We start from the raw sequence: 15,916 nt of genomic DNA on the forward strand, positions 1-15,916 counted from the left end.
TTCCGTCTGTTGATAAAAATGTGGATGAAACCCCTCTTTAATCTAGCTAGGCAAACTTTCATGCCAGCTGCTGGGAAATCTTTGCTTTGCCTTTAATACAATTAACCAGCACTTCTTAAATTACGAGTAAGCCATGTTTTTTTTCTTTTATAAATGGTAAATAGAAAGGTATAGGTTTTTTTCCTAACAAAAATAAACATTTAAATATTTTCATATTGGAATGGCCACAGATTAGCTGTGGCTCCGGGGCACTGCAGCTCCCCAGGTTGTGTCATAGGAGTACGGAAGGACTAGACATGGCAGGAGAGCAGAAATTAGAAACTGCGATTAATTCTTCTCTTTAACATAAAAAAATTAAATCATTGCCTTTTGAAAGAGAATAAGCAACCGAAATGGCGCATGAGTGCAGTTTGCCTTTATTTTTCTATGAAGTTGGAGCATTTCTGTATGATATAAAAACCTGTTTTTTGTTTCGTGAAGTCTGTATTTAATTTAGAGGTGTGGATTCATTTTCATTTAGTGAGTAATATAGTAATTCACATTTTTTTGCGTAATTTAGAAATAATAAGAGGTGATGCCACTGTATCCTAGATATTTCAATAATTCTTCCGTTATTCTTAGTGGTAGCTTGCTTGGACAAGAGTGCATGATTGCAAATGTTGTAACCTGAAAATATCAGTCAGGATGCATTTTTTGAAAACTGTAAAATGTGTATGCTAATAAAGTAGAAGTCACAGGTATGTGCACATGGCTTATATGAAATTCTTAATGAGAGTGAACTTTGGTGGCAATGTGCCCGTTAACAGGACGGGTCAAAACATAAATGTTTCGGAAAACATTCATTTGTTTTAATTCAGAAAATTTGTAGGTGTTTTTTTTATACTTGCATCCCATATTAAATAGACACTATTTAGATTCAGAGCTATATACTCCTATTAATAAAATAATCTTCAGATGTTCATTAGTTAAAAGTAATGAAAGTCATTACTACTCTAAGTACATTTATTTGTAGAAATTAAGGTTCTGATTCACATGTGCTTCAAATGTCAGTTACTTTTTTTCAGGTCATTCATCCAAGTATAAATATTGACGGGCAAGTTAAATTGAATTCCCAAGTATTAGTGCAGGTGGGTTCCTAAGATAAGACATAAGATCACTTTATTGGCCATATACAATTTCTTAGGAATTTAGGAATTTGTCTTAGGTTAACCTTAGGTTATGGATATGCGTTTTTGATTAACACTAAGCTATAAAGCTTCTGGAGGCATCATCATACTTGATGATTTATTAAATTAAGAGATATATTGAGTGAAATGTCTGAGCATGAAGTTGTCAAGTTCTGATGCGCTGAATCAGTGGTCTGTAAAGTCAGGGAGTCTCACTTCATAGACCTCATATCTGCCCAGATGTAAAGTACACTTGAGTGTACATATTCAGCAAATAGATACTTATGACAGACATCCTGAAATATTTACTCTTTTACAGCATTGACATTTATTGAATAATTTTCATTTGGTGTCAGAATATATTGGCTTTTAGCTACATAGTGGCAGCTCTTGACCTTCTTCAGTTTGATGCTGTTATTCTCTGAACAAACACAAGCCTGAGTAAAACAAGAACATTTTGTTTGGAACACTCAGTGGCCGTGACTTTTGACCAGTTTTTGGAAATTGTAGAGCTTTCTACATTTTTTTAAGCCTGCTCAGTTTTTCTACTGTTTGCTTCGAGAACCATGCAGCTGTGTTGGTTGAGGTTAACATGTCACTATTTCTATGAACACTAGGGTGGTTTCAGGTGCAGTCCATCTGTTTGTTTTTTTTGTAAGCTCCTTTCAGTACTGGTATTGCTGAAATGGCACAGAAAGTGTTTGGCTAGAAAAGGTACTCACAGCTGTTGTGTGCACACGCTTTGGCCTTTGTGAAGAAAATTCAGTTTTTTAAGTCCTTGAACACCTGTTTCTTGAACTTCCCACCAGTTCTTTTTCATTTCTGCTCTGTGGTGTCATTACTCACTTATTAAAATATGGTCTTTACAGACATTCCTAAGTAATTCTTTTAAAAGTCCTGTTTTGCATGTTTTCAAACATCAGTTGAAATTGCGATTGTGATTATTGAAGTCAGTCAGTTTGATGTATACAAAATGTTCTTCTGCTTCTGCTTTATCAGCAACATATTACTTCATCCGTATTATTCGCATATACTGAAAATGCAACCTTTGTAACCTAGGTGTCAAAAGAAAGTCCTCTTTGTTTGTACATTTATCTAAAGATTAAGTTGTGAAAGCCATTAAGTGGAGTAAATGGCAATCCCATTTTCATATATGTTAAGCTGAGAGTGTTGTACATTTTTTTCAGAATGTATTATGAAAGTGAAATTGCTGTTTTTGTATAAGTATAGCAGCAGCTATCTTGTCTGACATGATAGAATAAAATGTTGCAGAATAGTTTGTAATGTTCCAAATGTCTTAAAAAATCACTTTCTGCTCTGGAATGTAAAAGCAGTGTACCGAAGACTTCTTGTAACTACTCATCAAGGCCAGCAGCCATGTCACCCTGCAACTGACAACTCCACTGAAGCTAAGCAGGTGTGAGCCTGATCAGTACCTGGATGGGAGACCTCCTGGGGAAAAACTAAGGTTGCTGCTGGAAGAGGTGTTAGTGGAGCCAGCAGGGGGTGCTCACCCAGCGGGCTATTTGGGTCCTAATGCCCCAGTATAGTGACGGGAACACTATACTGTAAAAAGGCGCCGTCCTTCGGATGAGATGAAAAACAAAGGTCCTGACTCTCTGTGGGCGTTTCTCGAAAAGAGTAGGGGTGTAACCCTGGCCAAATTTCCCATTGGCCCTTACCAATCATGATCTCCTAATAATCCCCATTTGTGAATTGGCTTCATCTCCTCCCCACTGATAGCTGGTGTGGGGTGAGTGTACTGGTGCACTGTGGCTGCCGTCGCATCATCCAGATGGATGCTGCACGTTGGTGGTGGTGGAGAAGAGTCCCCATTACCTGTAAAGCCCTTTGAGTGGAGTGTACAGAAAAGCGCTATATAAGTGTAAGCAATTATTGTTAAGGTGCACACTGAGAGCTCATTTCAAGCTCTCAAACCCATTTTAACTTCAATGGCACTGATCTATTACTTGGATTAAACTCTTAGGGTAGAAAAAATCTCTCTAAAAAATATTTTATGAACATAAAACTTTAATTGGAATTGTGAGCAAACATTCCTAGAACCCCGCAACTACAGCAAAGGGATATTAAAACTTGGAATATCTGCATGTTAAATATGAACATAAAAACAATGAACCTGAGATTTATTTTAACTTAGAGTCAATTTATAGTTTGTAATGCTGACACTTACCTGAGCCCTTTGGAAACACCATTCAGTGATGCACTACTTCACGCACTGTCAGTGGCAGTGAGATTTATGTATAGTTTATTTATTGGTTTTTCAGGGAAACGACGGAATATTACATGGTACTTTATACAATAATGAACAAATGTGAACAATCATCATGGCATTTAAGATTGAAAGAGCCCAGAAGCAAGCTGTGTGCTCATCGTGGTTTGGATTTGTGGTAATGATGCGTTGTTGTCCTGTCACATCGCAAACGTCTTAATTTTGTCCAGGGATAGGTGCCGGAGCAGGTGGGGTGTTTTTAAACTCGGAGGTGGCTGGTGAAAGGAGGACGTGGCTGGCGAGTTAGGTCTGAGAGGAGTCTCGTGGAGCCAGTCCGGTACCCTTGGCGCCGCCCTGGTGTGGTAAAGCGTCTGTGTGCCTCCGCAGGTGCGCCGCCCCGGCCTCAACATGGCGACCGAGATCGGCTCCCCGCCCCGGTTCTTCCACATGCCGCGGTTCCAGCACCAGGCGCCCCGGCAGCTCTTCTACAAGCGGCCCGACTTCGCCCAGCAGCAGGCCATGCAGCAGCTCACCTTCGACGGCAAGCGCATGAGGAAGGCCGTGAACCGCAAGACCATCGACTACAACCCATCCGTCATCCGCCACCTGGAGGTCTGTCTGAGGCTACAGCCTTCCTGGGTGACCCCGGCCTTTCACGGGGGCAGGAAGTGCACTTTCTCCCCAAGCTTTGATCCTTCTAGCACCGCCAAAATGCCGCTGTAGCCCTAGTGCGCGGCATTACTGAATGGTCAGTAAGCCAAAGACCATTCAACTGACTGAAATTGGCACAAGAGACCTCTAGCTTGGCTCTGTGAACAGATCACAAGGTGTTGGGCTTGAACCACTGTCTACTGAACATGAATTAGACCAACAGTTTCTGTATTGGTAGAAAGTGTAGGAGTGTTTGCTTAGCTGGCTGCGGTTGGCGATCTTATGCAGTGCTTGAATTACTTGCTTTTCTTTAACATGTTGTGCCCTGTGCAATATTGTTGAATTTAAAAAAATGAAATTAACATTTGGACGACCCGAACCTGGAATATAGTGTAAATTCGCATAAAAGTGAGGGATGCACGGGGGATGTCAGGTAAAAAATGGTTTATAAAACGCTCAGAGGACTGAGTTGAGGGGGGGGGAGAAGAAACTTAGTTAACAAAGAACAATAGGATTGCCGGGATTAACACAAAAACTATGCACCAAAACATATGCACCCTCCCACCACTCCTTGGTGATGTTGTAGAGTAGTCAGGATTGTTTCAAACAATCAACAGTCCTTCTTTAGATGTAGTAAATAAAGGAAAAGGCACTGCTTATCCAATTCCATTGTCTTCCAAGAGCTTTCTGCTTCAATGAAGAGTGTAATCCAAATAAAAATTCCAGAATATACTAAAATGTTCTTCAGGAGCAAATCATCACTTAAGCAAATTACTGTAAACACTTAATGGTTGTTTCTCAAGTAGAGGCATTTTACAGCATAAAGCCAAACATTTTACCATACTTCGATACAAGGCCCTGGTGATCAGAAGGACCCACTGTTTAAAAGAGTGGCTTAATTGAAGGTTAAGGTGGCAGTATGAAATAAACTCCATCTGGGTAAAAGATAACAACTGTGAGTCTAAGTGTTTCACGTAATCGCTGCAAAAGAGGTGAGTACCATTTTCCTGGCCAGGACCTCAGCTGTGCGGTTGTTCTCACATCATTCGACTGTCATAATTTCGGTAAAGACTGTTCGAATGGTTGCACATTACACTGCATTTTGTTCCCATTCAGTGAGTGAGTGAGCTTGACTTAAATATTTTTTTCGCTTCAGAATCGTCTCTGGCAGAGAGATCATCGAGATTTCCGAGTTATCCAACCTGATGCGGGATTTTACAACGAGGCAAGTTGAAACATTTAGTCATCATTCTGATTTTTCCTTTGCTTTTTCTTTGCATTGTATCTTGGAACATTTCAGTTTCTTCAGCTTCACAGCTGATTTCTGGAGACTAGACCTGTTGAACATTAGCATCAGAATATAGTTTTAAAATAGGTTGTGTATGTAGGTTTAAATGTCTCCATTGTTTTGGCTTTAACTCTTAACACAGTAAATTTTGTCATGCACTTTTTTCTATTTTTCTCAATTAGATGAATAATCATGTTATTGAAAACATGCTAAGTCTAAGGATTCATTGCGTTTCTGTTTCAGTGACATTTTTCACCTTTATTTAGTAAGGATTGAATGTTGCAGAATTCTACATTTAAAGCCTGGCAAACTGCACAAATGTGTGATCAGAGTTATCTGGATGTAACATGGTTATCGGCTTGTTTGCCATTTTTCTGCCCTTCTCTGTGTTTCACAAGTGCATTTTTTAAAAGAAGTGTATTTTCTTTTGCAGCTTGTTCCTCCCATGGGAATGCTAAACAACCCCATGAATGCAGTTACCACTAAATTTGTCAGAACCTCAACTAACAAAGTTAAATGTCCGGTCTTTGTAGTACGGGTAAGCGATGCGTCATTATGAAGTGCTATGAACAAAGCTCTCAGCAGTTAAATGTCTAACATGGATTTAGCTCTGATTTGAGTAGTCCTTCCTTTCACTGTATATTTTAGTATTATTTGTGTATGTACTGTGTCGTAAGTAATTTGCCAAAACTATCAGGAAGGTAGGATCTGGATAGATTGTTCTTCAGTAGAAATGTATTGTCAAATTCTGCACAAAATGCAGATTGGTGGGTTTTTGTAGTCTTAAGCGATGCCATTTTGTGATTGGACAAATTATACACGGAAACCCAGTGTTCTTGAAAATAATTTTAAATGCATAATTAACTAGGAATATTCTGTTATATTGCTTTTCATGGAGCTCAGGGTTTGGAAAGTGATTTTTGCTTTTTAAAGCAAAGGTGGAAGCTTGTCTGTACTCTTTTCTCTCTGGCAGTGGACTCCAGAAGGCAGGCGTCTGGTCACAGGGGCCTCCAGTGGAGAGTTCACTCTGTGGAATGGGCTTACCTTTAACTTTGAAACTATTCTACAGGTAACCACCTGAGCTCTGAGCTAGAGCAGTAGTTCACAGGACTGCCATGTTAACGAATAGTTTTAGTTTTTAACCCATAATTACTTCACTGCTGCTGAATTATCCAAAGAGAAACTTCACTGATTAAAGGCAGGCTTTGTTTGGTTGTAAAGTAGAGCTTTTGAACTTCTACAATTTTGAATCTCACTGTAAAGCTAGTGTGCAAATAGTTGCTTCCTGAAGAAAATGTATGAAGTCTTTTTTTCAACTAGTTTTACTAACTCCCCAGTGGGAAATTTGAAGCAATAATTTAGAATCATTTTATATAATAAAATTGGTTTCCAAATTGCAGAATACACTGATTCTATGCTGCTTGTCTTTTGTGTGTCAAGAACTGTGTAATAGGTATATTAATTGACAGTTGTATGCAGTTAATTTACATTAAATGTGTAGTTTTTTATTCTACACTTCTTTAGTTTACACCTGTTCTTGGAAATTGTCGTAACACTTTGTAGTCATGCTCCCGTGGTTTTCTGCTAAATTGAGCTGCTTTGTCTCGGAGGAAGTCTGCTTGATTTCGCATGTAGTGCAGTATGTTCTTGTGAACCTCATCGGTACCACCCCCGCTCTCTCTGCCCCGCAGGCCCACGACAGCCCCGTCCGAGCCATGACCTGGTCCCACAATGACATGTGGATGCTGACGGCGGACCATGGGGGCTACGTGAAGTACTGGCAGTCCAACATGAACAACGTCAAGATGTTCCAGGCGCACAAGGAGGCGATTAGAGAGGCCAGGTTTATACCCAATCTAACATTTTCTGTAGCTTATCAAAAACTGTTTTTATTGTTACCTTACTGTATAGCAGGCAAGAGCCTGCAGTGGCTGAATTCCGCCAACATGGGAGTGTTTTTACACCTGCCGTGCAACTTCTCACTATGTTGCTCTGTTTTGTCCCTTATAATTTCTTTAGATAGACATGTATGTGTGTGCTGTTTGCGACACTGCATTGATTTATTTTCCCTATGGATATTGGTTATATGTATTTTCCTATATTTTATATACATAATTACTGTGTACAGAAAGGTTTTACATTTTTTCAAATAAAGTATTCCTTTTTATTAATATATATCTATTAACAAGGAGCTCTGAATAAATGAAACAGAAGGATAACCTGATTTACTCACAGCAGTTCTGAATCCAGAATGAGGAGCTGCTGAATGTCAAACCTAGAGGGGATGTCTTACAGGAGAGATTTTTCTTTCCTCTTTGAAATCCAAAGCAAAACGTTTTGTTGCTGATGCAACAGGAGGTTTTTTTTTTTTTACCTTACACTTCTGAAACTCCCGTTCAGGTTTCACATACAAGAGAGATCACAATCCGCACAGATCCTATTGGTTTGCTGACAGAGGTTAACACATTAGTTGTGCCAAGCCTTTGTGCATATGACCAGCAATAAAGTTTTTTTTTTTATTTAACCCTCTTATTTTTGCACTGTCCCCAAAGCTAATTTCAAAGGTTTACAAGAAAGCACTCTTGTTTTCGACACCTTACAGCTCATGGGAAAGTTAGACTTTAACTTTGTCTGACAGCACCCCCGATTTTTCTCATGGAAATGTCTCCGAGGTTTATGGTACTTTGGGAAACAAAATATTGTTCTGCCCTCTTGAAGTCTCAAGACTTCTCCGGTGTATTTTGCGGACATTCACACACATCCCTCGGTTCTTTCAGCACGTGGACCTCGTCTCACAATTCTACTAAAACCAAGCCACCGTTATTTTTTATTATTGTGCTACTAATCTCGAAATGAAAGGGTTTCCAGTTTGTTAAAAAGAATGGTTTTGACTAATGGACAGATTAAACCCTGCTTCGGATCTCTGAGGCCCTGCCTAACTGGACTGCACCCCAGCATTTTGATTATGTGCCTAGATGGTATTTTCTAAAGCCTGGACTTTCAGTCTGAACTAAGTCCATAATGTCTTGTAGAGAAGTGGAGGTATTGTTCATTGTAATAAAAACCTTCCCAGTGAAGATTGAGAGCCACGACACCAAGCACTGGCCCGATCCCATGGCCTTGGATCTGGTCCCTTGTTCCCATTAGGTCATGACTAAATTGGTTTTACAGTAGGGATGTTCTGTTTGAAATTAGCTGAATATTAAAATGTGATCTGTATTTTCAAGTAACTCAGCTTTGTATACTTCACCCTGGAAAGGAAATACACAAGTATGAAATCTGACCTTAACCTGTCTGATTAAATAGTGAGTTACTGTAAGCAGAAGCAGCTTGCTCAGACTGTTTTGTAAAGAAAACACAATTTTTCACAACAGACGAAGGTTTGATTTGTTTTGTTATAGAACATGCTATCTGCTTCTCTAGAAAGCTGAAGAAGGAATAACCTTCCATTTCCATGTGAAGTAGGGATGGAGCAACAAACTCTGTGGTGAAGCTCTTCCATTATACTGTGTCCATTATAGTATGCAGCCTGCTTAGATCACACAATTCAGCAGCTGTTCAGTCTTCAGTCAGATTAAGTACCTATAACAGTTACATTGCCATATGCGATAAATACGCATATTGAAACAATGTATTTAAACAGCAGCCATTGTGATTAGCTGCAGCAAATTGTTTCTCTGTGAGTAGTCAGAAGTACAGTTGTAAATTGGCAGACCATGATATCTTTGCTTTTCCTTTTATGACTAAAAAGTAATGTAATTTAGTTTTCCAGTAATATAATATTTTAAACAGCCTGCTTTTAAGCAAAATGATTAGATTTGCATCCCAAAAAGGTTTGTATATGATACTTGTTAAAAGTGAAGAAAATTGTTGACTGTCAGACTTCAAGAATTGTTCGGGTATTAGCAGACAACTTAATTTCCTGTAAGGATCCTAAATACAAGAGGTGGATAGTGCTTCCTCAGAATCTACAGTAATAGTGCCAACATTCATCCAGTTTTGGGGTGGCACGTTTTGGCACTTTGACCATTGGAGCAGCCTGAAACAGGACATGGACTGGAAGTACGAGTACTGCAGGGTCTGCTAATGAAGAGGTTAATTTTCTTTTTTGTGGGTAATATATCCCCCATGAGAAGCCTGTAAAGTTTTTACCCCTCTACCTCTGGTTTACTGTATGATATTTTAAAAGAAAATGTTTTTGTACTAGCTTGCTAGTATCGACCTTTGCAGTTCTAGTGTAACAGATCCTAGCTTTAAATAACTTTCTAATTCTTACCACCATAACTTCTCTGATGTTACAAGTATTTCATTTATGCTCATTGTATTACTAATGAGACCTTTATGACCCAAATCCAATTCAGTATTGCCTAAATATTACAATAATCCTTCATTTAACCAGATAGGCTAGTTGACAGCCTTGCCAAGCGGCTCACACCATTGGTACACAGACAACAAAACAGCTACTGAAAACAGAAATAATAAGTAAGCAACATGATGTGGCAGTGTTAACAAGCATCATGTGTTAGGCCAAAAATATTAAAAAGGATGTTTAAAGACTCCCTCATGCAGAGGGTGGATGGTTTCCCCTCCCTCTACAGACTGTTGCCCTCACTGCCACAGCAGCTTGAAATGACTTGAACATTCACTCCTCACAGCTAATTATTTTGTTGAAGCTGAGTTTCTTGGTCTAACAAAGGTCTTTAGTTGAGCTCTTTTGTGTGTGGATTAAATGGACAAAAATAAAGCTGCCTCGAATTACCCAAGTGGGAGGGATGCATCATTGTGGCCATTAAAAAAGGTTCTCTGAAACATTTAATTAAGTCTCGATGTATTATTAGACTCAAAATCTGAAGATCATTTCAAATTCTTTAGTGTACACACATTTTGGATATACAAGCAAGTTAGTATAACCCCTTTAGATCAAAAGACTAGTATTAAGGTATTTTGCTTAAAGCAATAAAACATTGAAAAGCACAGAGTGTGGTTATGGGCATAATCTTTGTTTTTTTTTTTCATAAATCACAACATGCAGAAATCTTGAGGCCTGACAAAACTAATGCGATGATTTTGTAAAACACGAACCTGTATCAAAGAATAGCTTTTGAAGAAAAAATCCTTCCTCTTAAAGGAGATGCTGAACAGCGCAACCACAGTGATGAAGTAATTATAGCAATAAAAACGGTGAGATAACATTTCTATTAATGAAACTCCAAAAGACACATTTGTAAGTTTTTCAATAAGTGCACTTTAATAGAGCGGCTTTAGAGTACTATGATCCTGCTATGTTAAAATAAGTAATTTTAATTTTGAAGATCTTATTCTTTGAAATTTGTCAAATAGTATAGCTATCATGTTGAGAATAATTGGTTTCCTCTGGAGGCCTTGTCATTCTACATTTAACAATTGTTGACAGTGTGTTATATATACCAGGTGTTCACCCAGACCCAGTAATTTAAGGTTTCTTTGTTAGGTCATGTTTTCACCAGGCTGAGCAAATCATTGTAACACATTTGATGGGCCATGTGCTCCCATCTTCTCTCATCTTATAGGTTATTTTGGTTAACTAACTTTTACCAGAATGGTCTATTCATTTGCAAATATATTGTGCAGAACAGTCCATGTACATTGAAGCCAACCATGTGATAGCATAGACAAGTGTAAAATATTTATATGCAAATGTTCATGCTAGTTGCAGATGTTAATTATTGCATCATTTTTCTGAAGTAGTCAATTGCTAGTTTGTTGCTTGTAATGAATAATCTGTTACGCTGTTTTAACTGTGGATTTATTGAAAGCTTATTCACCCTAGCAGTTGGTAGTTAAGGTGCTAGAGTGACACAACAAAGAATTTGTATGCCTATGCCAGTGTATGTGATTTCACACTGCAGTTGATGCATCAGTTTTCCCCTGACACTGTGCAAATACAAAAATTGTCAGACATGCCCATATAACATTCAAGATGCCATTAAAGTAGTGATGCATAACAGCTTTGAGTCCTTCCGGAAGCAGTCATAACCCAGACAGTTTTTCACAAGATAACATGTTTCGAAGAAGTGGCTTGTTTGATGCTATTTCACTGTGCATCACCATGACCAGGCTTTCTTTTTTTAAAGGGGTTTTGTGAAGAGACTGAGTGAGAGAGGAGTGTTTGGTGTTGCTTGATAATGCCAGCCATACTTATCCTAATGACAGTGCTACTTCTCCTGGGTTATCCCATGTGGTTTCCTTTTAAATTCCAGTGTATGGTTGGGATCATGTTAATGCCATCACAGTTCATTTCCTCTAAAGAGACAAAACCAGCAAGCTCAAAGTGGAAATACATTACTCTTATCTTTTCGAGTTTGCTACTGTATTTTAACAAAACTGATGACTGAATATGTCTTGAGTGAATTGTTTGTCAAAGAATATAAGCTTTTGAAAGCAGGAAGTATAACTTTAACCACTAGTGATGTTTTGAGCCCTTGTGTTATAGTACTTTCTGCCAAGGTCTAAAGAAGATATGTTTACTTTTCCTGTCTCAAAAGATCTCTCAACATGTTTTCAGAATTATTTTTTGAAATGTTTAGGTCAAAGAATTTCATTACCTTCTTGGCTGCTTTTAAAACCGCATCCTCTTGAAATAGGAAACTGACTTTCGAATGCTACATTGAAAAGAGGTCATAGCTGCCTATGAGAAGATGCCATTTGTCTTTGTACAACCTTAACAGTACTGGATTTTACTGGGATCAGTCCCTGTCCTCCCCACCCCTGCCATATGAAATCCTCTTGAACCACCAGTGCTCCAAAATGGCTGCTCTAAGTTGTCCCTGTTAAGACTAACCTGCGTGTCTTTGGGAGATGGCAGAAAACCAGCACTCCCTGTAAATCCCCATGCAAACATGAGGTGAACAAGTAGGCTCTCCAGCATGAAGCCTAACCCAGGACCCTTGGGCTGCAAGGCAATATTGCTTAACCAACATGCTGCCCAGAGCTGTTAAGAAAGCTACTGGGGAGCAGTATGAAAAGGACAAATTAAAAGAGTACCATAGATTGGAATTAGCCTTAGGTATATTTTGAAGCGGGGGTCTCAAACTCAATTCCTGGCTGGCTTAGTGTCATCAGGTTTGGATCCACCCATATTTCCACATATATACTGGATCCGTTTAAAATAGCTGCAAATTTGTGATACTTCTAACCAGGCATTTAGGTGATTTGTAAATCATGCAATCATACCTTTAATAAAGTCAGTCCCTTCTGTAATATACTGTAGGATAAGTCTTAAATATGTCCGATTTAGATATAACTAAGTTCGTTTAATTGACCACTTGAACACATACACAAGGTCTTGCAGGAACCAAGTTTAAACCCCCTGTTTTAAAGTATGTAACATGACATTTGTTTCTTCATTGAGCTTTATTTTTTATCGTTCTAAAAATGCTGGTAAAATACTTGAACTGTTGCAGAGTTTTTTTAGTAGAAGTTTCTTTGTTAAACTGTGCAGTTTTACTCTGGTAAAAGTAAAGGGGTAGGTGCTTTTGAGGTTGGAAAATGTCACCTGAGAGGTCGATTTTGTACTGTTAGGTTATATGCATTAATGTTCTTTTTTTCACAATCTTTTTGCCATTTTTCTTGTTTTCTCAACCTCATAGGCACCTACACCTTGGTCAAGCTGTTTGTTAGAAGCAGGTCCAACTGCTTCCTTGAGCCATAAACTCCAATCCATCTCACGTTTTCTCCTGTTTTAGTTTGAAGATAAACTTGACTAGAATTAAACAGTGGTGAATATTAAGGCTGAACACCACCTGCTTTATAGTACTTCCCCAGAGACTTCAGACTTAAGTGTACAAGATAATCCAGTGTATCTGTTCAGTCCAAACCCAACTGTCTTGGTGATTCTTGATGTGGTCACATGGCGATCATGATAGACAAAGGTGGAAAGGGGTTGCAGTCCAGTTGTTGCACAAGGGGTTCTGTCACATTAAAGTCCAGCTCAGTCTGTTTCTGCAATATCTGCTCTAGCACCTGTTAGCTATGGTTCACCACTTACTCTTTTTAGAGGGATGGGAATTCAGAGTCACTAGAAGTTTTGGCCATGAGGCAGCCTGGCCCTCACACTCCTTTATTAACTACCTTGAAAGACCCGGTGGGTCCTCCTGATGTGCTGATCTCTCTCCTCCTGCTGTGTCTTCAGTTTCTCACCCACGGATAATAAATTTGCCACTTGCTCTGATGATGGAACTGTTCGCATCTGGGACTTTCTACGGTGCCATGAGGAGAGAATCCTGCGAGGTATGTTCATGTTTACGGCAAAACAAGCACGTGCTTTCTTCAAGCATTTCATTACACACGCACACGTACAGACACCTCTAGTCACAAACTTTCACTTCCCTGTGCATTGTCATCTCCTGCCAGTGATTCAGTAAGAGTCATTTGATAGGATGTGCATATATGTCTCAGCCTCAGGTTCCAGATTGATTATTTGAAGTTTAATCTGCAATTAATTACAAATTGTGGATCAGCTAATTCTGTGGTCTGGATTCTTGGTTCAAACACTTTCCCCCCATATATAATGTTGGTTAAACTTAACACTCCATGCAAGAGTTCTCTTTACTTTCACTAACAAAACCAGAGACGTATCGGGGATCTACATGAAAAGAAAGCTTTTTTTCTGGATTTTTTTTTATTTAGTTTTCCGGAATGTGCAACTAAATTTAAAGTGCATCTCTTCTCTTTTCTGTTTAGTGGTGATCAAATGAATTTCAGTAGTAGACTTCCAGAATATATATAGGCGCTTGTTTAGTTAAGTATCGCAAACAGATGTTCTTGCTTGCTCAGGCTGCATTTATTAAAACCATCGTAAGATGAGTAAGCCAGCTTCGGCTTCCAGAAAGCTTTATGTTAAAGAGCACTACATATTTGGTGTCCTAATGCTTGTGAAAAAATAGGATTCTTCCTTCAAATGCCAAACTGTGTGAGAAAACCGCTGGAGTTGTTCGGTTTCCAGGTGTCTATTAAAAACCAGTGCTCTGAGCAGAAGGGGTTTGTGCTCTGGCTGTTGGTGTGACTCCATCCGGTGCCAGGGTCCCCTGTTCCTGGATCGATTTTGTACTCGCTATACAAAATATTAGGAATACACAGTGAATAATGTTTGGCCTGTACAACATGAACAGAACATGTTTGGTTGTCCATGAGAGTTTTGATCTATTTGCAGCCCAAACCGATCTCTTTCTTCATTTAGCATTGTAGATGAGGTTGGTTCACATTGGGCCATGTCCAGCTCTCAGAGGATGCCTGTGTACTATCTCATACTTCCTAGTGCTCTGCATGCTCTAGTGTTGGTAGATCCTGGAAAAAAAACATGAGGCTGTAAATCACCGTCTTTAAAAGGGTAAAACACTGAAATTGTTTCAAAATACTACTGTTTGAACGTCTTCAGTCAGTTATTTAGTAGTTGTTATGGAAGAGACCTGAATGTTTCATCTTCATACATTTACTTTTCAATATTTGTTGGCAATACATGTGAAAATGGAATGATTGTGAACTTTAGTAAGTGCAACTCTTGCATTGGTTTTGAGATCGTAGTTCTTGCGTACAGTTTTCTTTAGAAACACCCAAAAATAACATTTTAGCAATTCAAACTCTGGTTAATACTAGAATTATTAAAGATTTGGGGTAGCACGGTGGCACAGTGGTTAGCATATCTGCCTCACAGCGCTGGGGCCTGGGTTCAATTCCAGACCTGGGGTGCTCTCTGCGTGGTGTTTGTTAGCCCACCTGCTTTTCACATAGATTTCAGTGCTCCGGTTTCCTTCCATATCCGAAGACATACTGGTAGGTTAATTGGTTTGTGAGAAAATCGGCTCTGGTTTGTGTCTGTGAGTTTTTATTTATGCTTTCTTACAAATGTCTTCTTCAGAAAATTAGGACCCAGGAAGAATAAGTGAATTCAGCATTGCTTGCACTGAGTGATTGCAGCAGGTTTTTATAGAGGAGTTCTTCTGTCAAGTATAATACATTTATAATCAAAGAAATTGTATTGGTGTATGCAAATCAAGAAATTGGGAAAACTTGTTTTTAGTTGTAAGGGTGTTCTGTTTAAAAGACTGCACACAGTCTAACCTACTTGTCGTTGACAAATATGTAGCAAAACTAGGTATTCTTTCTGCAGTTTCACCATGAAACAGAAGAACCGATGATACAGCTCTTTAATAAAGTCTGTAGCTTTATGAAAACAAAGGTCTTGTGTATTTTATAAAGAAACAAGATACCAATAAAAATGTAATGTCAGAATTTTGCAGGTTTTACTTATGTAAAAAATTGTATAAATTTTCATGTGCTGTATTGGGACCTGTTCTTAACAGTGGTTCACTTTGGTCTCAAGTCAGATACATTAGTGAACATAAAATACAAGTTTAAAAAAAAACCCAGATATATTTAGAATATTTTGTTTAGTCAGTACAACATTTGTTTTCATTTCTTTTTCATTTATTGTTTTTAATTAAACGTCGTAATAGGCAATGAATTCTCCATGCTGTAGTGGTAATGTGTAGATCCGTTTCACTTCATTAACTGATATGTTTCATGGTGTGGAGTCAAAGCATT

At 38.6% G+C, this 15,916-nt stretch overlaps 1 protein-coding gene across 2 annotated transcripts in view; it reads left to right on the forward strand.

Moving 5' to 3' along the window:
- The window catches only part of wdr33 (WD repeat domain 33), a 48,562-nt gene that overhangs the window by 9,243 nt on the left and 23,403 nt on the right, over positions 1-15,916 (forward strand). For both annotated transcript variants that reach the window (XM_088611477.1, XM_088611488.1), the window contains exons 2-7: positions 3,784-4,008; positions 5,204-5,272; positions 5,769-5,873; positions 6,309-6,404; positions 7,027-7,178; positions 13,506-13,603. In XM_088611477.1, the coding sequence (XP_088467603.1) occupies positions 3,805-4,008; positions 5,204-5,272; positions 5,769-5,873; positions 6,309-6,404; positions 7,027-7,178; positions 13,506-13,603 (724 nt within the window). In that variant the 5' untranslated portion in view covers positions 3,784-3,804. The remainder of the gene's footprint in view (positions 1-3,783; positions 4,009-5,203; positions 5,273-5,768; positions 5,874-6,308; positions 6,405-7,026; positions 7,179-13,505; positions 13,604-15,916) is intronic.

The sequence above is a fragment of the Lepisosteus platostomus genome, chromosome 2, assembly GCF_059453375.1.
Source record: "Lepisosteus platostomus isolate fLepPlt1 chromosome 2, fLepPlt1.hap1, whole genome shotgun sequence".
Lineage (NCBI taxonomy): Eukaryota > Metazoa > Chordata > Actinopteri > Semionotiformes > Lepisosteidae > Lepisosteus > Lepisosteus platostomus.